General features: G+C 63.0%; 10 protein-coding genes across 10 annotated transcripts; 5 read left to right on the forward strand and 5 right to left on the reverse strand.

Annotated features, from left to right (window-relative positions):
* Positions 1-490: 490 nt before the first annotated feature.
* On the reverse strand, positions 491-1452 carry RHTO_05534 (3,4-dihydroxy-2-butanone-4-phosphate synthase; the record flags this gene model as incomplete). The annotated part of the gene is made up of 4 exons (XM_016419195.1): positions 491-669; positions 745-909; positions 972-1093; positions 1154-1452. 4 exons carry the CDS (start codon positions 1450-1452, stop codon positions 491-493), a joined length of 765 nt encoding a protein of 254 aa, XP_016269906.1.
* A 607-nt stretch (positions 1453-2059) lies between these two features.
* RHTO_05535 (uncharacterized protein) lies at positions 2060-3602 on the forward strand (the record flags this gene model as incomplete). The annotated part of the gene is made up of 8 exons (XM_016419196.1): positions 2060-2311; positions 2365-2505; positions 2576-2672; positions 2726-2843; positions 2910-3006; positions 3066-3133; positions 3192-3424; positions 3517-3602. 8 exons carry the CDS (start codon positions 2060-2062, stop codon positions 3600-3602), a joined length of 1092 nt encoding a protein of 363 aa, XP_016269907.1.
* A 143-nt stretch (positions 3603-3745) lies between these two features.
* On the reverse strand, positions 3746-4602 carry RHTO_05536 (oxoglutarate/iron-dependent oxygenase; the record flags this gene model as incomplete). The annotated part of the gene is made up of 4 exons (XM_016419197.1): positions 3746-3802; positions 3856-3980; positions 4039-4134; positions 4191-4602. 4 exons carry the CDS (start codon positions 4600-4602, stop codon positions 3746-3748), a joined length of 690 nt encoding a protein of 229 aa, XP_016269908.1.
* A 137-nt stretch (positions 4603-4739) lies between these two features.
* Positions 4740-9596, forward strand: RHTO_05537 (protein transporter; the record flags this gene model as incomplete). The annotated part of the gene is made up of 10 exons (XM_016419198.1): positions 4740-4910; positions 5038-5169; positions 5228-5471; positions 5530-5720; positions 5778-6065; positions 6127-6960; positions 7025-7137; positions 7196-7407; positions 7464-7514; positions 7573-9596. 10 exons carry the CDS (start codon positions 4740-4742, stop codon positions 9594-9596), a joined length of 4260 nt encoding a protein of 1419 aa, XP_016269909.1.
* A 204-nt stretch (positions 9597-9800) lies between these two features.
* On the forward strand, positions 9801-11562 carry RHTO_05538 (MFS transporter; the record flags this gene model as incomplete). The annotated part of the gene is made up of 4 exons (XM_016419199.1): positions 9801-10050; positions 10116-10787; positions 10845-11284; positions 11341-11562. The coding sequence occupies 4 exons, from the start codon at positions 9801-9803 to the stop codon at positions 11560-11562; spliced, it is 1584 nt and encodes a 527-aa protein (XP_016269910.1).
* Positions 11563-12050: 488 nt separating this feature from the next.
* Positions 12051-12635, forward strand: RHTO_05539 (uncharacterized protein; the record flags this gene model as incomplete). The annotated part of the gene is made up of 2 exons (XM_016419200.1): positions 12051-12263; positions 12324-12635. The coding sequence occupies 2 exons, from the start codon at positions 12051-12053 to the stop codon at positions 12633-12635; spliced, it is 525 nt and encodes a 174-aa protein (XP_016269911.1).
* Positions 12636-13059: 424 nt separating this feature from the next.
* RHTO_05540 (uncharacterized protein) lies at positions 13060-14795 on the reverse strand (the record flags this gene model as incomplete). The annotated part of the gene is made up of 2 exons (XM_016419201.1): positions 13060-13270; positions 13366-14795. The coding sequence occupies 2 exons, from the start codon at positions 14793-14795 to the stop codon at positions 13060-13062; spliced, it is 1641 nt and encodes a 546-aa protein (XP_016269912.1).
* A 512-nt stretch (positions 14796-15307) lies between these two features.
* RHTO_05541 (autophagic serine protease Alp2) lies at positions 15308-17349 on the forward strand (the record flags this gene model as incomplete). The annotated part of the gene is made up of 6 exons (XM_016419202.1): positions 15308-15802; positions 15926-16032; positions 16094-16478; positions 16540-16742; positions 16828-17100; positions 17145-17349. The coding sequence occupies 6 exons, from the start codon at positions 15308-15310 to the stop codon at positions 17347-17349; spliced, it is 1668 nt and encodes a 555-aa protein (XP_016269913.1).
* A 494-nt stretch (positions 17350-17843) lies between these two features.
* Positions 17844-20076, reverse strand: RHTO_05542 (uncharacterized protein; the record flags this gene model as incomplete). The annotated part of the gene is made up of 3 exons (XM_016419203.1): positions 17844-18650; positions 18707-19636; positions 19705-20076. 3 exons carry the CDS (start codon positions 20074-20076, stop codon positions 17844-17846), a joined length of 2109 nt encoding a protein of 702 aa, XP_016269914.1.
* A 361-nt stretch (positions 20077-20437) lies between these two features.
* Positions 20438-21839, reverse strand: RHTO_05543 (uncharacterized protein; the record flags this gene model as incomplete). Its single annotated transcript, XM_016419204.1, has 2 exons — positions 20438-21379; positions 21447-21839. 2 exons carry the CDS (start codon positions 21837-21839, stop codon positions 20438-20440), a joined length of 1335 nt encoding a protein of 444 aa, XP_016269915.1.
* Positions 21840-21986: the final 147 nt, after the last annotated feature.

A 21986-nucleotide genomic window follows, 5' to 3' on the forward strand; every position in this document is an offset into this window, starting at 1 on the left:
AAGGTGCGCCGAGTGCTCCCTCACACCAAGGTTCGAGATGCCGCCCCCAACTCCGTCAGGCGCGACCTTGCCCACAAGCTCTCTGCGCAGGCGCAGCTCGAGTATCGGCTTGGCGTCGCCTGCGCTTGCGGCGAAGGCTGCTCCTCCGTCGTTGACTCGCCGGCCGACGACTTGACCACCATTTCTCCTCCCTCATTTCGTACCTATGTAGCCCGTCTGCCGTTGCAGCACCCCGATACCCTTCAACAAAAGCACGCTCTGCGCTCCACTCGAGCCTGTCCATCTATCATACCCGCCCATGACCGTTACCCCCTCACACTCGCTTTTTCTCGCATGTAGACCCTCCTCTTCGCACATAGAGCTTCCCACACACGACTCGCACACGCCTCGCTCTCTTCGCAAATCACGACTCGGTATGGTACAACGGACTCCGATGCGGAGAGGTGATGCGATAAGTTGCGAGAGCGAGCCGAACCCATTTTCCGTTCCCTTACAAGCCCTTGTCGCGCCTGTACTGCTCCAGCTGCTCGATGCTGATCATCTTGAGACCCCACTGCCGCGCGAACGCAAAGCAGTCGTCTCGTCGCGCCATGTCGCCGTTCGGGTCGTCCGGCTTGACGAGTTCGCAGATTACGCCTGCTTCGGGCAGGCCGGCGAGGCGGCAGAGGTCTGTGTGGCCAAGAAGGTGAGCATCCAGCATACTGCGCTGGGAGCAAGCACGCTGAAAGGGCTCGTCGAACGCACCGACTGAAGCCTCCGTGTGCCCTCTCCGCGCGAGAACGCCGCCATCGACCGCCCGCAACGGGACGAGGTGTCCTGGCCGGGTGAAGTCCTCCGCCTTGCTCGACGAGTCGGCGAGTTTGCGAGCAGTCAAGGCGCGGTCGTGAGCAGAGATGCCGGTTGTCGTTCCTGCTCGACCGGGTGTGAGAGGTCAGTCGGGGGCCGGAAAAGGAGGCAGAGGGCGGGCTGACCGTGTTTGTAGTCGCAGGTGATGGTGTAGGCTGTCCGATGCTTCTCCTTGTTGTCCTCGACCATCATCGGAATGTCGAGTTCGGCAAGTCGTCGCTGAGGGAGGCAGATGCAAACGTAACCCCTGCGCGGCCGGGACTCGGTTAGCTCGGTGCATTGTCTCGGGCGAGAACTGGGTACGCACGACGAGTGCCGGATAAGCCAGGCCATCTGCTGCTGAGTGATCCGGTCTGCGGCGATGATCAAGTCTCCCTCGTTCTCGCGGTCCATGTCGTCGACTACGACGAGGAAGTCGCCCTTCCTGAACGCCTCGAGCGCATCCTCGACCGAATCCAGCTCGACCGTCCTGCCCGAAGGTGTGGCCTGTTCGGGTGCGGATGCTGATGAAGACGACGAGGGGTCGTTCGAGCTGGCGAGGCGGGCTGCGGTGTGGGCGGGTGCTCCTGCGAGTGCTGCTGCTGACCCTGCGACTACTGCTGCCATCCTAGCGTGTGCAAGCTGGGCGAGGTGAACGGTGCGTTGTTCTCCCGGACTTCGCTCGAGTCGACCCGGGTTGCCATCCTCGAATACCGCTCACTCAGCGTCGTGCGGCGAGCTGAGTGTGCTGCTCGACTGCTTACGGTGTGTACATTGCGGTCGAAGCGGAGCCAGCCGCTCGCAGCGCGTTGTCACCGCTCACTCGCATCCGGCAACCGCTCGCCTCATCAACGACACGCTCGCCAACAAGCGAGGGAGTGTCGGGGGCAGCGCAGATGTGTCTATGATGCCTGCCAAGCAGTCCCGTGGACAGGCAGCGCGCGAGGGCAAGCAGCAGGCCAGTCTCGCACGTCGTCAGGCCCCTTCCGCTCAAGGAAGTGCACCAGCTTCCCTCGTCCCTCGCATCCTCCCGAAGCAGACAGACCACACCCAGGCCACTTGAAATTGCCGCGTGAAGGTGATCATCGCACGCTCGGAACCCTGCCTGGCTTCCGCAGGCGGTCAGAGAGGATCCTCCCCTCGTACCGCCGGTCCTCCTTTCTCTCGCTCTGCTACGAACGCTGCATTCGAACAACGAGCTTGCTGGAGCGACTTCTGCCGCGCACTGTCCGCCATGGGCTCCACAGTCTCGCACATCGACCAGGCCGACTATCCCGCCGCGCAAGGCGTTGCCCTCCAGCTAAACTCGGACTGGACGTTGGGCCCGCTCTTCTTCGGCTGGACGGCTAACGTCTTCCTCTGTGGCGTCACGGTCAGCTGGCTTGCGGGTTACTGGAGACGGGCAAAGGGGGACAGGTGGACGGTCAAGTCGGCGGTACTGGTCGCTGCTTGTTCCGAAGTCGTGACGGCCATCCTCAACATGCTCGTGCGTACACGGCTGCTGTCGATGAGTCTCAAGCTGACGATGTCTTCGCGCAGTCCATCATCTCGCACGGCAAGGACCAGAACCGCTCGAACGATGCCATTTCGCTCCTGCGAGGACCCGATGCGCTGAGCGTCCTCATTGGCGCCTTTGCGGCTGTAGCAGCGCAGGCGTTCTTTGCTGCGCGGTGCTGGAGGGTACGTCCGATTTCGCACTGCCGCAAAACAAACTGTAAGCTGACTTTCTGGGAACTGGTTTCGCGAACAGGTCCTCCCGAAAGCCGCCCGAATCCCCTTCCTCCTCTGGACCGCCGTGCTCGTCCTCGCAAGCGCAGGCAGTGCCTTTGGCATCACAATCGTCGAGCGTGCGTTTCGCTACATCTCCCGCCTCCCTTCGCTCAGCAGGCTTTGGACGCAGTGATTAACCACGGCGCGACCGACGCGACCCGCGGCGCCTCGCCGGACGCGTATGAGAACCTCTACAACCTCGCGCTTGCATGGCTGTTCTGCGGTGCCGCAGCGGATATCTCCATTTCGTGCGTTCTCCTCGTCGTCCTTCGCAACTTCTCGAGACGCAGAACTGACAGCTGCTTTCCTCGCAGTGCGGTGCTAATCACACGGCTGTGGCAGAAGAAGCGTGCGGCGAACGCTGGAGCTGCGAATGCTGGACGTCCAGGTGCGGACGGCGGACTCGGCGGGGTAAGCCGACTTTTCCTGGCTCAGAGTCTCGCATGAAGCTGACTCGGATCGTCCTGCAGTTCATGCGCGTCACGTTCGAAGCGGCGCTGTGTACGACGATTACGGCGATCGTGTCGGGCTTCACCTAGTAGGCTTCGTCTCCTCCGTCCCTCCCGGCCCTTCGTTGATCAGAAACTCGTCTGCAGTGTCACCCTCACCGAGACGACCAACCTCTCCTACGCCTTCTCAAACCTTCTCCCAGGCCTCTACGCCCTCTCGCTCCTCTGGGTCCTGAACTCCGCCCACCGCCTGGCGGAAGAGATTAAGCTCGCGGACTTGAACACGATCCAGCTCGTCTGGGACCTGTCCGCTTCGCTTGATGGCGGATCCGATGGTCGAGACCGGTGTTTGAGCAGGATTGTCGAGGGGACGGTGAGCGGTGCGGATGGGAAAAGGGTCTCGAGCGAGTGGGAGATCAAGCGTGGGCTGGCGAGCTTAAAGGCGAGGGGACGACTGGGCGAGAATGTGCAGATGCTGAGTATTGGGCGGAAGGCGAGCAGGAAGGAGGGGGACGAGGGGTCATTTTCGGGAAAGCGGTTGGTGGTAGACGGAGGTGAGGCGGAACTCTGGCTCGATGAGGTCGACTTTCGGAGCACAGGCGAGCGAACGGTGGACGGGGACGACATGGCGTAACACGTTGTACTTGCTTAGTGTTGGCAACAGCAGGTCGAGGCAATATTGCGAGAGCAGCAGACTAAGTTCATGCGAAGAGGACGTCCGAACGAAGGACCCATTTTGTGCCCTTCTCGACCAGCCGCTGCGACAACAAAGTGTCAAGAGACGCTATTATTACCTATGAAGCGAACTCACCCCTTCATGTAGCGAGCACAGCTGGCCGTGTCGGTGGAGCAGGGCGCGACCGGCTCGCAACTCGGGCACGACGGCAGGCCCATTGTCCTTGCGCGTCGGCGAAGGGTAGAAGGCGGTCTCTCCACCTGTCGGCAGGAAGGTTGAGCTGAAGAGCTTGATCCTGGCGGATGAGACGGGACGAACCGACAACTCCGTCTTCTCTGCCCGTCAAGTAGATCAGCAGCGTCCATTCGGAAGTCCAGCCCGTCGCAGGGTCACGTATATCGTCGTCGTAGTGTGCTGTGCGGCGACGGATCAGCCAGACATCAGTGAAGCGAGAAAAGTAAAGAACTCACGACCGAAGAAATCGCCCTCTCCGTACCGATACACCCGAATGTTCGGGTTGAGTCCTGCCGCCTTGCGCCCGTTCCTGCCCTCTAGTGCTCGACAAGCCTCCCGCAGCCCCGTGTCCTCCCACAACCGCTTGGCGAACTCGGGATCCTGCACCGAAGTTCGCGCATTCGTCCGTTCCGCCTCACCCCTCTTTGGCGCGGTCGGCGGGTTCAGTCGCAGCGGCGAATTGGGTGCAGTCAGGAAGGAGAGAAAAGCCTTGCGAATAGCTGGAGGGAAGAAGTCTTCGACCAGAATGATGCCTGGCGACGGTTCGACGAGCTGAAGCGGACGCTGCGGCGGGTGGAGAGCTGGCCAGGACACTGATTGCGGCTGAGCAGACCCCTGGGCAGCTCCTTTCGCCCTCTGCTTGCCCATAGCGCGTCGTGGGTGTCGTGGACCTCCGCCAACGTTTCTCATCGCTCCCCACCTCAAACTCTCGACCGCTCGAACGGACAGCTTGCTCGTTTGAACGCACTGTCTGACCTCCCACGGAACGGCAGGACGCGCCCGCCATGTTCTCGACGCTCCGGGCGGGGTACAACTCGCTCCAGGCGACCGCGCGACCCACCTCGGCGGAGGACACCATCGAGAAGCTGTGCGAGCGGCTGCTGAATGGTACGCAGAAGGAGGACAGAAGGGCGGCGCTGCTGGGACTCAAGGGCTTGAGCAGGGACTGGAAGTCGGTACGTCCGCATCCCCTCGCGACGTCGGTGGGGGTCGAGCTGGCTCACCGGGCGCGAAGCACGGTGTTGAGAGTGCACGCATGCTTGTTCACTGCCCGCAACCGCACTGACGCGGTCACGGTCGCAGGAGGTCGGCGCTCGTGCCCTTCCCATCCTCCTCGGAGTGCTCGAGGACGACGCGGCCGAGGACACGGAAATGGCCAAGGCGGTCGTCGAGACGCTCAGCTTGCTCTGTGAAGTCGAGGAAGTCGAGGGACGCGTGCGTTGGCCTGCCTGTGTCTCCTGGCCCTCGCCCAAACTGACGACCTTCACCTCAGCCGGTTCGCGACGACTCTGGCTTGCGCAATACCGACGTCTTCCTTGCGACTCCTACCGCCCTCCATAGGTTACTCAAGCTCCTCACACCCTCGCACTTCTACCTCCGCTTCTTCTCGCTCCAGCTTCTTGGGATCCTCCTTGCCAACCGGCCTCAGCAGGTTCAACAGTACGTCTTAACCGCCGCCGGAGGTATCGGCAGGCTCGTCGAGACGCTTGATGATGCAAGGGAGATCATCCGAAACGGTAAGCGTCCCGTTGTGTTCCGCGCTCGCTCCTAGGCTGACGTTCATCTTCCTCGCAGAGTCGCTTCTCCTGATTATCGCTCTTACGACGCAGAATGCCGATATCCAGAAGCTGCTCGCGTTCGAGGGCGCTTTCGACAAGCTCTTCGGCATTGTGCGGTCCGAAGGCGGAATCGGCGCAGGAGGTATCGTTGTGCAAGACTGCCTGGCGGCTGTCGGCGGGCTGTTGCGATGGAACGTCTCGAATCAGGTGCTTCAAAGCGATCCCATACCAAGAACCAACAGCTGACGACTTCTCTTCCCGCAGAACTACTTCCGCGAAACGTCCTGCATCCCCCTTCTTGCTCCTCTCCTCCTCTTCCCCCGCCCGAACGCACTCAACGCTCAGTCTCTCGCCACTTTCGCCTTCCAGTCTTGGTCTGAGCAGAAGGTCATCAACGCCGGACTCGTCATCTCGCTTGTCCGGATGCTTGTGGGCGGTGCAGGCGGAAGCGGCCGGTCGCAGAACCAGGACGCGTTGCTCAAGACGGGATTGACGAGGTGTTTGATTGAGCTCGCGTTGGCGAGTAACGCTCCAGCGGTGCTCAAGTCGCAGGTTCGTCATCGAGCCGCTCGTCCTTCCCCGAGGAAAGTACTGATCTTGCGCGTCGCGGCAGTCCCTCAACGCCCTCGCCGACATCATGCGCTCGTCCGCCGACAACCAAACTCTCCTCACCACACTCATCGTCACGCCGCTCATCCCGCCTGCCGGCCCCTCCTCGCCCGAGACCTACGCCGATGACTCGACCTCGCAGCATGACGGGCAGCCACGAGCTTCTGTCGACGGCCAATCGCAGCATCACGAGCACGACGAGGCGGCGCAGCGAGCGGCGAGCAAGTGGCGACGCGGTACCCCTGTTCCCGCCGTCGTGGCCGTGACGGACTTGGCTGTTCACGGCGATGGCACACCCGGACGCGAAGGCTTGCGAGTACGCGCTGCCGCCGCCAACCTCTTCACCTCATATGCCGCCGGCTCGACTGAGAACCAGCTCGGCATCCTTTCGACCATGATCGCACCCCCTACCGAAGAAGCGTCTTTCTCGCCCGGCTCGATCATCCTCACCGCCCTCCGCACCTTTCCCACCCCAACTCGCAACGAATCCTTCGATTCTTACGTCCCTTTCTTCGCCTGCCTCCTCTTCTCGCACCTCGTTATGCATTCCGAGGTCTGCAAGGAGGTCGCGCGCAAGATCTATTTCCAGGGCGACGAGCCGACGCCGGGCGGCATAGGCGACGAAGACGATCGCACGACGCTGGTCGGCGTGCTGGTCAGCAACTTGATGATGGCGCAGCGGGAGCAGGCGCAGAGCGCAAATGCGGGACTTGGCCCCGAGCGAGGGCTCGAATGGAGCAGGGTCATGGTCGGATACCTGACTAGCTTGAGCTTGTGGATGTGGGAGAGTCCGCTCACCGTGAAGGAGTTCCTCAGCGAAGGCTCGAACTTGCAGGTCGTGCGTATTGCCAGCCTCACCATCGCATGGTTACTCTCGCTGACCTTTTCCCTCGGTCGAACAGCTCATCCAACCTATTACGCAATCCTCCGGCGTCGACTCGGTCATCCAGGGTCTCTGCACGTTCCTGCTCGGCATTTGCTACGAGTACAACCGCGAGCCTGGTCCGATTAGTCGGTGCGCCCCTTCCCTGTCCCCCCTTGTCTCCCTCAGCTGACGCAAGTTGCCCCCGCAGCGAGACGCTCCACCCCATCCTGCATTCTCGCGTCGGCCCCGACCAGTTCGTCTCCCGCATCCTTCGTCTGCGCGAAGACCCGCGCTTCCGCAACGTCGGCCCGAACGTCCTCGAGCTTGTCGATGAGGATGACACGATCGCGGAAGACTTGGGCGAGGAGGACGGACTGTGGTTCGACTTCAGCTTCGTCGAGTTCCTCAAGACCAACTACAGTGAGCTGTTAAGCCTTTCGTTGCAGATCCATCCGCTGACACAGGTTGTCTCGCAGTCTCCGTCCAGCGCGCGATCCTCATCGACCCGCAAGCCTCTTCCGCCATGGGTAAGCGCAGCTTCACCAAGCCGTTCATCGCGCTCCGCGCTGATGGCTTTCGCTGCAGTTCGCTCGATGGACGGCGTTTCGCCCGAAGTCCTCGCCGCCTTGCGCGCCTCGCTCGCTGCACAGACGAAGGAGCTCGACGATCTACGGGAAGCCCTGCAGTCGCTCGCTCAGGAGCGCGATCAGGAGCGCGCCGCTGTCGAGGCCGAGTTCGCCTCCTTGTCGGACTCAATCGTCTCGCTCCGGTCGCAGCTTGAGGAAGCGCGGCAGGCGAAGGAGGAGGCGGATCGCGAGCAGGAGGACCTCCTCGTCTTGCTCGAGGAGCTGAGCGAGAAGAGGAGGCGGGACAAGAAGCGGATGAGAAAGGCTGGACTCGATGTTAGCGAGGACGAGGACGGTGCGGATGGCGAGGACGATGCTGCCAGCGTCGACGAGGAGGAAGCCCCGCAAGAGGTTTCTCGTCCTGATTCGCCGGCACCCGCCGTGCAGCCTGCGCACCCCGCCGCCTTGAACTTCGATGCGTCTCCCGATGCGGCATCGCCAGCAGACGAGCCCGCGGTCGTGCCTGCCGTGCCTCCGGCCACCACTTCGGACGATGCTCCAGCCGCTACCACCTCCACCGACGACGGGGGCGCAGCGCCCGATGCGCCGGCACCTCAGACTGTCGGTAGCGCGTTGGTTGGTACGCCGGCAGTGCCAGAGGCGGCCGCAGCAGCGGAGCCAAACGCGGCCGAGCCGAATGTCGTCGAGCTGCAGGAGGAGCAGGAAAAGGAGGAGGACAAGCGACCACAGTCTGAGCCGAAGGAGGATTCGACGCATCTCGACGCGATCTTTTCAAGCGGCATTGCGGATGCAGCGAAGAAGACAGATGAGCCGGAGCCAATGGCGCCACCTCCTCCGCCGACAAGCGCTCCTCCGCCCAAAGCGTCCGCCGCATCAAGCGCGAAGGCTCCAAAACGTGACTCGACGGGTCGCATGACCTTCGAGCCCGAGGTCGACGACGAAGTCTACGCTCGCTCAGGCAGCTCGACGCCCGCACCGCCGCCCCCAAAGGCTTCCGCAGCTCCTCCTCCGCCCCGCTCCTCTGCCTTCCCGTCGCCCCGAACTCGACGTGCTCTTCAGTCGTCCACCTCGAGCACATCCTCGAAGCCAGCTACGCCATTGTATAACCCCTTCCGGCAAGGGACGCCGCCCCCGACAGCCGAGGAGGCAAAGCCGCAAAGCCCTTCCGTCGCTCCCCCTCGACCAGCTTCTGCAGCAGGCGAACTCTCATCTGTACCTGCACCCCCTACCGCAGCTCCAGAAGCGCCCGTTGCTTCTGCGACGGAGCAGCCCGACGACGCAGCCGTCGAAACGGCCTCTGCAGCCGTCGAACCCGCCACCATCGCAGCCAGGGAGGCGACGCCTGAACCTGAAGCTCCTCGACGAACCTCAGTAGACGATCGTCTTGCTGCGGCGTTCGGCGCATTCGGCTCATCAACCTCGTTCGACCCGTCTCCTTCACCGTTCCACCAGCCTGCCGCTCCGTCAAGAGGGCAGGGCACTTCGTCGCTCTTTGGCAACTCGTCGTCGACGCAGAACGACATCGCTTCTATCTTCGGCCTTGGCTCGACGCCGCAACCCCCGGCGAGGGCATCAGAACCGGCCGCCAAGGTCCAGGAGGCGCCGCATGCGGAGCAGCGCAAGTCTCCTCCACCTCGCGACGTCGCATCACTCTTCGGCGGTATGGCAGCATCGGCGGCGTCATTGTTCGGTGGCCACCATGCGCCGTCTTCGGACGATACCAAGTCGCCGCCGTCCGACCGGTCCAGTGCCGCTTCCCCTCCCGCAGCTCGCCCCGATGCCTCCTCCCTCTTCGGCTCGACGAACGGCTTTGCCTCGGTACCTCGCCAAGACGCCTCGTCACCGTTCGCGCGGCAAGACGCACCGTCGCCGTTTGCTCGCCAGGGTGCGGCTTCGCCTTTTGGCCGTCAGAACGCGGCTTCGCCCTTCCAACACGCGAGTCGGCAAGACGGTCCGGCCTTCAACTACGGGTCGGCTCAGCAGAAGGCGGAAGTCAGGGACGTGTCGTCGTTGTTTGGTTAGGCGCAACAGCGGGCGACGAAGAGTCATAGTCCTTTGCAACAGCGGTCCTTCGCTCGCTTCGTTCCTCGTTCCGCCAGCTCGTGGATTCTTCAAAGAGGTGTAGCAACGAGGAGATACCGTTCCACGTGCTCTTCGAAGCGGTACCTGCGGACCGCCCTCGTCCGCAACTTCATCGCTCAACGCTTTCTCGCTTCACGGTACCAGATGCTTCAGAGGCATGTCACGTTGCTCTTTGCTTGCGTAGCGACGCTGTCTGCCGGCACCAACTACGCGATCTCCTCCTACCTCCCTCAGCTCGGCAGCGAGCTCCACCTCTCATCCGTGCAACAGAACATCGTCTCGGGGGCAGGGAACGCGGGCGTGTACTTGTCTGGACCGTTAGTGGGACCGCTTGTCGACAGGAAAGGACCCCGGCTTGTCCTCAGCTTGTCAGCGATAGCCCTCCTGGTCGGGTGTGCGTTGTCCTCCTTCATCCACGTCTCTCGCCTATGCTGACCGCTTCTTCTTCCTCGAACGCAGATCTAGGTCAAGCAGTGGTGTACGACGGCGGCTACGAGGGCATCTATGCGCGAGTCGGCCTGAGCGGTCTCGCGGCCTGTCAATTCGCAGCAGGGATTGGCGGGTCCGCAGCGCTGTCTGCCTCGCTCAAGGCGACGAGCCAGAGCTTTTCGAAGTCGAGTCGAGGAGCGGCAATGGCGACCGTCCTGAGCTGCTTCGGCCTCTCCGCATTCTTCTACTCGTCCCTCTCCCACGCCAATCTCGCTCGCTCCGACGATCCGACCTACGGCTTCCTCCTCACGCTCGCCTTCGGCTGTTCGATCTCCATGTCGCTCGGCGCACTCTTCGTTCGCCTTCCAGCGATGGCCGTTGAGCCAGCCTCCGGTGCCGCAACGCACAGCCGGTGCGAGTATCTCGCCGTCAGCACGACGGACGACTTGGACAGTCCGCCGAGACGCGACTTTGCGCTTGAATCCGACATCTCGCTTCGCTCGAACGTCGTCGACAAGGCGATGCCGGCAAGGCCGCTCAGTCGGCGAACGGGAAGCTCGAGCCCGCTCTTGCAGGACGAGGCGAAGTCGATGCGGCATAGCGCAGGCGACCTAAACGTTTCAGGCTGGGACTTGCTGCAAGAGTCGGACTTCTGGCGGCTCTTTGCATATCTTGCGTTGTGCTCGGGAATTGGCCTGATGTGTGCGTAGACTTCTTTCTCCGCCGGGGAGAGATCACGCTCACCCACAGCTCCCGCAGACATCAACAACCTCGGAACCGTCGTCACGACACTCGCGTCGCCGGATGAGGACCCGAAGTCGGTCGCGCGATCGCAAGCGCACCTCGTCGCCCTCCTCTCCATCTTCAACTGCGCAGGTCGCCTCCTCGTCGGCTTCCTCGCTGACACATTCACCCATCACGCACCCGAGCGAGTCCGCTTCGCCCGCATCTGGTGGCTCGTCGCAACGGCTACGGGATTCGCCCTCTCGCAAATCCTTGCAGGCCAAGCGGAGCGCGTCGAGGGTCTCGGCGGTCTCGCGCTCCCGACAGCAGCTCTCGGACTCGCCTACGGCTCGCTCTTTGGCAACATGCCGGTCGTCTGCCTCGAGCGGTTCGGAGGGGCATCGTTCGCGACCAACAACGGCTTGCTCACCATGAGTCCAAGCTTTTCAGCGCCATTCGTGAACCTGCTGTTCGGCGTGAGTACTCGCATGATGACTGTGCGGGCAAAGGCTGACACCTCACCCTTTCCCAGGCCGTCTACGACTCGCACGTCTCGCCCGACGAACCCGCCTCCACCCCTTCCTCCTCCCTCATCCGCCGAGCAGGCTCAGCACCTCCCGCCCATCTCTGCACACTCGGGAAGGAGTGCTTCGCGACCGCCTTCCGCGCCACAACCTTCATCAGCCTCGTCGCACTCGGACTCGCAATCGTGTTGGCGTTCAAGCGAACCTTCAAGCCGGTGTACCATCAGTAGACTCCGCAGTCGCCATTCTTTGTTGCCGCAATTACTCCTCAATGATGTTCTCAAGGTCCTCCCGTTCATTTGCTCGCGGAGTAAGTCGAAGGACCGGCGAGCGGACCTCTCCTCCTCTCTCGCAGCGCATCGCGACACCGGCAACCCTGCTCAATCAGCTCATCTTCAGCTACTTCTGTAGGCCACTGCTTGGGCATTGCTCTCTGGGCCCGCCCTCGCCTCCTCCTCCTCGCGTCTGCTTTCCCAGCGACAACAAGCTCATCGCACAATTCACGTCAGCTTACTCCGCTAGGCCTCTCAGATCTCTTTCCACAACGTGCCATCTACTCGCGCGCGCGCCCCCCTCGCCCTCTTGACCGTCCGCTCCCCCTTCAGGCTTCATCGCGTTGCGCAAGCCTGGGGCTACGACGGACCACGTGTGGGACTGCAATCAGTCGACGTTGTTCTAGGAAAGGCGGTGGCCAACTCTGCGCTTCCACCGAGCCGCGATGCCGCTTCTCCGCTTCCTCCAGCAACTCTGGCACGGCAAGCTTGCTCGCGCGACACAGCCCGCGTTGTACAAGAGTCCGGCTACTCCGCCAAGTGCCGCTCGAGCGAGCGCAACCAGCCAGGCCGCATCGAGCGCCGACATCTTCCCCGACTCCGAGTTCCCTGTGCTGGACTCGCCCTTCCCGCCATACGCTCCCGATTCAGCTGAATGGGTACGGGTCCTGAATGGTTGACGTGCGCTCCAGTCACTGATGCAGGCACCCATCCCACAGCTCCACAACTGGCACATCGAACGAATGGAGCGCTTCGTCGACGAGATCTATCGCCGTACGGTGAACCTCGACCCGCCGTTCCTCGTTCCACCGCCAGCCGGGGTGCAAGCTGGTCCAAAACCGCCTATCAACCTCGCGCATCTCCCTCCCGAAGCAGCCTCTTGGCAGCGTGTTCTGTACGAGCGTTGGACGACACAAGAATTGGCGGCGAAGCGCAGGCGCGCGGAGGAGATTGTTCGGCGGTATTGCAAGCACGAGAACAAGGAGGCTAGACGGTGGTCGGCCAAGATCAAGGCGACCGTGCGGCCATGAGGGTGGATACGCGGATACCGAGACGAGGGGGAGAAGAAGAAAGGGTTTTGAGGGGCTTCGCCGTAGTGGTGCTTTGCAGGACCTTTCGTGATCAAGCAACCACCCTTCACTCGTCGCTTGAGCGGAAAGAAGGTGTCGCAGAGATCTGACCCGAACTTTGCGTGGTGGGATGGGGCGGCGTGCTGTAGCAGTGTGCGTGCGACGGTGGTTCTATAGCTACCCCGGCCTCGAGCGAGCCGAGGTGGCTGGAGCATGTTGAAGCGAATGGGAGAGCGGAAGCTTATCGTGCGGACTGCTGGGTGCAAGCGTGCGAGCAAGCAACTTCACGCGAGAAAGCGTTCATCTGAGCTCGCCAGCAAGGCGTAGAGGGCGTAAGTATGGAGTGATCAAGCCGTCGATACACGCTCTGAACCTCGCCTCGCATCTACCTCCTCCTCTCCCCTCCCCACCGTCCCACCGCAAACCCCGTCACACCCTTCACCACCCCACTGACCAACTCTGGCCTGTGCACCGCAGCAGTGATGACTGTCCCTGCCGAGAAGGAGAAGACGAGGCATTCGAGGAGGGTCGAGAGGAGGTCGCCGACGCGGCCGCGGAGGAGTGAGGGGGGAATCAGGTCGTCGAGCATTGCGTAGCTGTGCAGTGTCGAGGGTTCGAGTCAGTCAGTCATTCGAACGGGAGGAAGGAGGTGAGGTGAGGAAGGGAAGGAAAGGAAAGGAGGGGGACGCACAGAGCCCTCGGCGCAACATACAGCGCCATCTCCCTCCTCCTCCTCTTGTTCTCGATGAGCACCGAGAACCCACACACCGCGCATCCGAGCATGACGCACAAACCCCCGTCGAGCGGCTGTTGCGGGACCGAGGGAAGTAGGCCGGGCAGTCGGGTCCGGACGAGGCAGACCGAGGCGTAGATTGAGGCGACGAATGTTGCGAGGAACGCGGAGGAGCGGGAGGCAGCGAGGAGGATGCGCGCGAGGGAGGAGGAAGGTTGGGCGAGGATGCGGCGGAGGTTGAAGAGCAGTTGCGGGATCGCGTGGACGGGGAGGTAGATGACGAGGCAGTCGAGGAACGCGCGAACCCATCGCTTCAGCGCGTTCTGCTCGCACGTCCCCGCACCAACTCGACCATGCACGAGCGCGCAGTCGATTCGCCGCGTGTGCAGCGGGTGGACGGACGCGAGTGGTTTCCCGTTCGCTCTGGCGATCCCCTCGCACACGCGTACGACTTCGGCGTCTGCGTCCCGTCCATAGACGTAGCGCCCCTCGCGCGCGAAGCGGAGGAGCTGCAACAAGCGCGGGTCGAGTCGGGCGAGCTGCATGATCCACTTGGAGTAGCCCGGCGGGAGTTTGTGCGGCGAGTAAAAGAAGGAGAACATGATTCTCCAGCAGGCGAGCCAGAAGACTAGCGTGTCTCCATGCGAGGCGAGGAGGCGAATCAAGGCGCCCTTTTTGCCTGGCTGCGTCGCAGGCGCGCGCGAGTACAAGTAGCGCAGGAAGGTGTCGGTTCCGCGGACGAAGAGGAAGAGCGTCAAGTCGAGCGTGGGGGACTGGATGCGCCGCGAGTTGCGCGGGGTCGGGTCAGGCGTCGAAGAGGGACCGGGCGTGTAGGGGCTGATGAGGAAGTCGGGTTGGAGGTCGGGGACGGGTTGGGCTGCGGGTCGGGCGGGGCGGCGATAGGCTTTCGAAGACTGGAGGACGAGCAGCGCGACGAGGGACGAGACGGTCGCCGCGACAAAGGTCGAGAGGACCTTGACGTTCCTTTCGTCCTCGACGACGCGCTGCTGTTCCGCCTCGAGCGAACCCTCCGTCTCCCTCGCTTTCCCCTTCCCCTCGCGCACCGCTCGCGCACGCGCAACGCCCGCCGCGTACGCAGATCGCACAACAGGCTCAACCACCTCCTCCGCCCACTTGGCTCCTCCAATCGCCACTCCAAACGCGACGCCCAATCCGCGGGGGTTGAAACCGCGCGCAATGGCTTTCAGGAGGTCTGAGAAGACTTGGGAGGGGGGTTTGCGCGCGCGGGAGAGGAGGGAGGAGAGGAGGATGCGGATTAGGGCGGGGACGGACTGCGCTGCGTAGCCGAGGAGGAAGGCGCGGAGGAAAGGCTCGGTTGAAGGGTGGGCAGTGCGCAGCTGGTGCGCGAGGGTGCTGCGGGTTGGCATCGTCGAGTGCGAGGGTTGGACGGTGCGAGCGAAGGGTTGCGAGATGAGGGGGTCGTGTGAGAGCGTGCGAGTGGCTTCGGTCTGGCTCAGGCGGTCGTCGAGTGAGCCTGCGAGTGTCCTGAGCGCGTGTACGAGTGCGAGCGAGGGTGTCGAGAAGAGCGAGCCCGGGTGAGATGGGCGTGCCAAGGGCCGGGAGGAGGGTCGTTGTCGAGTAGTGCAAATGGGCGGGTCTGCTGAGCAGCTTGTCACTTCATACGAAATCAGTAGACAAGGGCAAGCCAGCGCTGAACGAGTTGAAGTTGTGTGGTCGACGAGGAGGAGGAGCGGGTCGAGGAGTGTGCCGCTTCGAACGAGTTGAACACACACCAAGTAGAGTGTAGACTGCTGTAATACTCGCCAGTAGTGCAGTGAATGGTATTCCCGCTCGATAAGCCCCTGTCCTGTCCCACATCCTGACGACGCTCTCCTCTTGCTCCTTGCTCTCCCTCTCACCTCCCACTCGAAGTGTGAGGATGTTCGTGCCACACGCTCTCGCCGCCGCACTGTGCACCGCACTCGCAGCACACGCACTCCCCGCCGCCTCAAGCGACCTCGCACCGCTCCTCACCCCCACCCTCCCCGCCATCCCTCACGAGCAGCAGCACACCACTCCGACGCTGGCCCACATCGTCGAGGACAGCTACATCGTCGTGCTCGACGAATCACTCTCGGACAACGACATCGACCACCACCACCAGCTCGTCGACGCCGTCCACTCGACCACCGAGCATGCGCTCGCCCAGGCCTCGTCAGCCCACGCGCGCAGGCACGGCGTCAAGCACCGCTTCCACGTCGGTGGAAAGAGGCACTCGCACGCCCGCCGCCGCAGCAGCGCTCGCAAGTTGAAGGGCTACTCGGGCTCCTTTGACGAGCGCACCGTCGACCACATCCGCGCCATGAAGGGCGTCAAGTACGTCGAGCGCGACTCGCTCGTCTGGGCTTCCGACGTCGAGAAGGGTGCTCCCTGGGTGCGTGCACTCTCCTCCTGGGCGACTTGCCACCTCGTCCCGATTCGGCTCGTCCGATGGTGTCCGCCAAGGTGGGGCGCATGACTACAGAACGAGCGCTAACTCCTCTTTACGGGTCAACAGGGCCTCGCACGCATCTCGCACCGCAACACCCTCAGCCTCGGAAACTTCAACCGCTACGAGTACGACTCGCAGGCAGGCGAGGGCGTCGACGCCTACGTTATCGACACGTGAGTCCCCCCGCGCACTCACCAGCCTCCATTGTTCGCACTAATCTGGCACACTTCGTAGGGGCGTCAACATCGACCACGTCGAGCTCGAAGGCCGCGCGAAATGGGGCAAGACGATCCCGAACGACCCGGACCAGGACCTGAACGGTCACGGCTCGCACGTCGCAGGCACGATCGCCTCGGCCAAGTACGGCGTCGCCAAGAAGGCCAACATCGTCGCTGTCAAGGTCCTCGGCGCCGGTGGGTCCGGAACCATGAGCGATGTCGTCGCTGGTGTCGCCTGGGCGGCGGATTCGGCCGCCGAGCAGGCGAACCTCAAGGCCCAGGGCAAGAACAAGAAGCACAAGGGATCCGTCGCCAACATGTCTCTCGGCGGTGGCAAGAGCCAGGCGCTCGACGACGCAGTCAACGCCGCCGTCGAGGACGGTCTCCACTTTGCCGTCGCCGTGCGTTCCGCTCTCTATCTCCGTCCTTTCGCCTTCGCTGACCTCGCTTGCGCTCGCTCAGGCCGGTAACGACAACCGCGACGCATGCTCTTACTCGCCCGCCGCCGCCGAGGGCGCCATCACCGTCGGCGCGTCGACCATCTCGGACGAGCGCGCGTACTTCTCCAACCACGGCAAATGCGTCGACATCTTTGCGCCCGGACTCAACATCCTCTCGATCTGGAACTCGGGGAACCGTAGCGTCAACACGATCTCGGGGACTTCGTGAGTTGCCCTTCGTCGTTTCCTTCGCTCGTTCGCTTGCTCGAGTCTTTCGCGCAGCGGCTGATGAGAAGACACGTTGCGGCAGGATGGCCTCGCCTCACATCGCCGGACTCGCCGCGTATATGCTCGGTTCCGACTGGGCCGCCTCGGCCGCCCTCGACGAAGCCCTCTCCTCGACCTCGTCCCAGTCGTCGTTCGCCTCGTCGCTCAACCAGTTTGCTTTCGGCGGACTCAAGGGCAAGCCGGAGGACCACCTCCTCAGTCCCAAGGCGCTCAAGAAGGCCATGTTGAAGATTGCGACCAAGGGAGCGTTGCATGACCTCAACCCTGGGTCGCCCAACTTGCTCTCGTTCAACAAGTGCGTGCACCCGCTCTCTGACTGAAGACGACGTGCTGATGCAGGGTCAAGCGCAGCTACACCGCTCCCTCCTCTTCCCCTCCCAAGCGCGGCAAATGGCGCACCGACTCCTCCGAGGTCGAGTCGTCGCTCGTCGAAGCCTACCTCGAAGACCTCAAGGACGAACTCGAGTCGCTCAAGAGCGAGTTGAGGGACGAGATTGAGGAGGTTAGCGGGCTCGTGAGGGAGCTTGTCGAGGAGGCGTTCTGAGCGCAGCGACCAGACAGACGCCAGAGTGTGTGATTCCGGTTTTCTTCGTCGCATATCCTCCCGCACAAGCAAGAATCGTTTTCGCCATACCCCCCGCCCCTCCCTCCGCTCCCTCCCTCTCCCTCCCCTCCTCACACCCTCTCGTCGTCTTCGCGACTCGCCTGTTTCTGTTTTCCACCCGCTCGACTGTTCCGACTCTGCGCCTGTGTTCCCTGTTCTCTCGCACCTCGCCTCGATTGTACATTCTGTAGCGCCCCTCGCCTGCTTGACATTCGAATCCTCAAATCTCCCCTCACCTCGCGTGTGGTAGGAAACGATGCGTTGCGAGAGTATGATGCGGAGGAAGTCAAGCGGGGGAGGGAGTATGTGCGGGTATGTAGGAGAATCAACGACAGGGAACAGGAAGCGAGAAAGCGAGCAAGTACAATCACGAAAAGCGAAAGCGGAAAGCGAAAGCGGAACCCAGAGAACCCAAAACCCACCAACATGCGGTCTCACACACTCGCACACCTCTTGACAGCCCTCTCCAACTCGTCGCTCATCCGTGCCTTCCTGCGCCTCTTCTTCTTCCCCTCTTCGTCGACGCGCAGCGAGGGAGAGACGAGCGCGTCTTCGTCGTCTGTTGCGCTGGTGGCGCGCTGAGAGCGCGAGGAGGAGATGGGTTTGGCAGTGGCGGGGACTGGGGCGGGGGCGGTGGATGGAGCGCCGTTGGGAGCGGTGGAGGGACCGGTTGCGAAAGGCGGAGGAGCGGGAGCGTCGACACCGGGCTCGAGGCGGGTCTTGCCCTTCTCGACATTCGTACTCTTGCTGCCGGTGCCGACGCCAAGCTCGGCTTCGAGCTGAGCGAGACCAAAGTCGTCGTCCAGCTCATCGACTTCCTCCTCCGCTCCTCCGTCCGCATCAGCCTTCCCAGCCTGCTCCTTCCCGTTCGACGCGACAGCAGCAAGGATCTTAGCCATCGTTGCCTCATCCAACTCGAGCGGGCTATCCGTACCGCCGAAGAGCTCGTCTTGCACCTCTTTCGCAGCTTTGGCGAGACCGGACGACGAGGAAGTCGAAGGACCTGCTTGGGCGGCGTTCTCGGATGTGAGGGCGAGGATACTGGCGAGCAAATCGGCTTCGTCGTCACCAGCGGCCGTGGACGAGCCTTCCGCGAGAGTCGACGAGTCGCCAACCAGATTCGAGGAACGGCCGCTGGGCGCGAGTCCGCTGCCCGAACCGACGGGGCCGACAGCGATGTCGTTCCCCGCGTCGAGCATCTCTTGATCTGCGGCGCTGATGACCGTGTTGGTGCGCGAGAGCTGCGGAGTCGGGTGGTAGCTGCCAACGAGGATGTCGCCATTGTCGGTGAACGGACCGAGGGCGAGCCGGCTGCGCCCTTGCCCTTGCCCTTGATCGACGAGCCGGCTTTGGCGAATGAAGTCGGTCGCTTGGGCGTCTCGATGAGCACCTCAAAACCGGCCGAGGAGGAGCGCCTCGTCTTGCGCTTGCTAGTCGAGGCGGTCGAAGTCGCGCTCGACCTACCGCGGCGCGAAGTGGTCGAAGGCGATGCTTGAGCCGGCTTCTTGCCCTCCACCACCGTCGACATCTTGCGCTTCTTCGCAGCCCGCTCGGTCGCCTCGTCTTCCGCTTGCTCAGCCGCCGCCAGCGACGACCTCGTCTTCCTCTTCGTCCCGCTCGGCATAGTCGAGGCAACCTTCTCTTTCTTCGCGCCAATCTCCTTCTTGACAGGCGCCGCCTTCTTGCCGAAGAGCTTCTTGCGCAAAGCAGGCGAGAGGTTCGTCATGGCGGGATGGAGCGGGATCTCGACGACGACCTCGATACTGCGATCCGGTCCGCGTTGCCACCTCAAATTCTTCGCATCGGTCGAGTGAGTCGAGCGGGTCGCGCGGGGGTGGACGGAAGTCGAAGGCGAGAAGGAGGGCGTCGCCTCGGAAGTAGTCGTCCCGCTAAACTCCGCCGCCTCTCCGGGCAGCTCAACGGCCTTCCCCTTCCCCTTATCCTTCTTCTGCTTCTCAGTCGACGAGGAAGGCGTGTCACGGCTGGAGGAAGCGTCTGCATAGAAGCCGTTCTTCCTGAGTGGGCGAGTCGAGCTGTGGGTAGGGAAAGCCCCGAAAGGCGACTTGGCGCTGTCGGAGCTTGGGTCGGTGATGCTACTCGACAACGGTGCGAGCGAGCTGGACGCGGCGCCCGAAGTCTGATTGAAGTGGTTGGTCTGCGAGGAGCTGGCGAAGGGAGTGGCGCTTGTCGAAGCGGACTGGTGGGCTTGGCCGTTCGTGAGCGCCTTCTGTAGCCCAACGAAAGGGTTTTCAGCGCGTCTGAACAACTGTCAAAGGGCAGCGAACGCAAGCGTACCTCGACCTTGTCGCCAGCGGGAACAAGTCCTTCAAAGTCCGCTGCGCCGCCGTCCTGCGACCCTCCCGGAGTCGGCAGGCCTTCCTCGGTGTCTCCTATGCTAGACAGACGCCTGTGCGAGCCCGTCCAGGGATCATTCGCCTTCCCCACCTGAAGTCCGACACCCTTCCCCTGCGCACCACCGCTCCCAGCGCGCTCGGCAGCCGCCTTGCGAGCCCAGAAGATCTCGTATGCGCGCTGCTTGTGTTCCTCCGTGGCGTCTGGTCGGAAGGGGACGAGAAAAAGCTGTTCCGCCGGCAAGTCCTCGAGTTCGTCTAGCGGGAAATCGAGGTCGGGTACGGCGAAGAGGGCCACGTCGGGCGTCTGTGACATCGCGCTCAAGGCTGTCGCGCGCGCCAGATGGAGTCAGAACGAGGTTGAAGCGTTCGTGCGAAGGGGAAGAGCACAAGGAGGAGATGAGAGGGAGGCGGATGGGAAGCAGCTTCGTTTGGGTGGCAGTCGACGCGAGCTGCTCTACAGCGATAACGAGAGCGCTCAAAGCCGTAGAGGAACCGGACTGCATTGAGGGAGAGCCACCTCGCTGCGTTCCGTTGAACTTCCGACTCCCTCGAAGGCTTCGTTCGGGCGTCAAAGCGACAAGGTACTGCACTGCTGTACTGCTACAGGACAGCATCCCGACAACGCGAGGAGGAAGGGACGAACCCCTCCGACCTTCGCAACTTCAGCACTCCGTTCAAGCGAGTTTCAACCTCCTCAACACCATCAGATCCGCCTTACGTACTGCCTGCGAAACCGGTCCCACGACGTACTGCCTGCGAAACCCGTCCCACGTGAACCTGCCGCAGTCGCAGTCGCGCGGCTCCGCCTGGCACTCGAAGCAGTAGGTATCGTCCGTGCGCGGGTCGAGGGCGGTCCTCCAGTACGCGGTGCGGCGCTCCTCGTCGAGACGAGCCTGCTGCTGGCGGCGCTGCTCGGCGAGACGCTGCTCCTCCGCCTCGCGCTGCCTCTTGGCCTCGTCGACCTTGCGCTTCTGCTCCTCCTTGCGCTGCTTTTCGAGCTTGTCGATGCGCTCAAACTCGGCCTGGTAGCCCTTCGAGACCTTGACGCCCTTGCCAGGCGGGCGCGACATGCCGATCCACTCGGTGTCGGGGAGACGAGCGTTCTTCTTCCACTCGCGCTCGACTTCGTCCGAGAGTGAGCCGGAGCGGAACTCGGTCATGTTGTTCGGCTGGACTGACGCGCGAATCTTGCACTTGACGAGCGGGAGGGTCTGGTCGTTGAGGCGCTTGAGAGCCGTCTCGGCTGCTTCGAGCGAGCGGAAAGCGACGAGGAAGGCGCCGGACGAGTTGGCCTTGCGCATGGCGAGCGGGCGCGGGAACGGGTTGCGGCTGCGGCGCTTCATGAACTCGAGGAGGAGAAGCGGTGTGATGTGCCCAGGGAGGTTGGTCATGCGGACGATCGAAAATTGCTTGTGCAAGTCGGGAGGGCAAGGAGGCCCGGCAGGACCCAAGAAGTCGAAGTGAGGACCAGGGGGCGCGGCGACCTCGGGAGGAGGCGACTCGGACTGAGGAGGGGTGAGCCTCTCCCTCAGCGAGCGAGACGGCGACGCAGAAGCGGCGGCAGCGGGCTTGTCGAGGCGAGCGGAGAGCGTCGATGCACTCGGAGCGGGACGACGCTGGGCAACCCGGGTCGGCGTGTCAAAGAAGGTTCTCGTGAGAGAGTCAAGGCGTCAACGGACGCACCCTCTCGGCGTGGGCCTGCTCCTCGTCGTCGTCCTCCCTCTGCTTCCTCTTCCCCTTGCGCGTGTCTTCGCCCTCGTGGACCTTGTCCGTCTGCACTTCGACACTCTTCATTCCCTCCCCTTTGGCCTTGACTATCCTCAACTTGGTATCCGCCTCCTCAAGCTGCCGCAAGATCGCCTGCTGCTCGTTCACGCCAAACTCGACGCTCCCTTCCGACTCGACCTGCACGCGGCGCTCCCACCACAGACGCTGCGCCTCGGCCTTCTGTGCGACGGACGCGTCGAGGCGGAACGGGACGAGGGCGAGTTGGTACGAGGGCAGGGAGGGCAGCGAGGTGAGCGAGAAGTCGAGGCGACAAGTGTGGAACGAGGGGAACGCTTCGAAGGATGACATGAGGGCGTCGCAGAAGTCGTTCCGGCAGTCCTGCGCGTCAGTACGGCGCTGTATGCGCAAGTCGAGTGAGTGGTCGGGTGGAGAGAGGGGAAGAGGGGAAAGACGGCCTGTGCACGCATGCAACGAGGGATGGCAGTTGAAGCGTGC

The sequence above is a fragment of the Rhodotorula toruloides genome (genome assembly GCF_000320785.1).
Source record: "Rhodotorula toruloides NP11 unplaced genomic scaffold Scaffold34, whole genome shotgun sequence".
Taxonomy (NCBI): domain Eukaryota; kingdom Fungi; phylum Basidiomycota; class Microbotryomycetes; order Sporidiobolales; family Sporidiobolaceae; genus Rhodotorula; species Rhodotorula toruloides.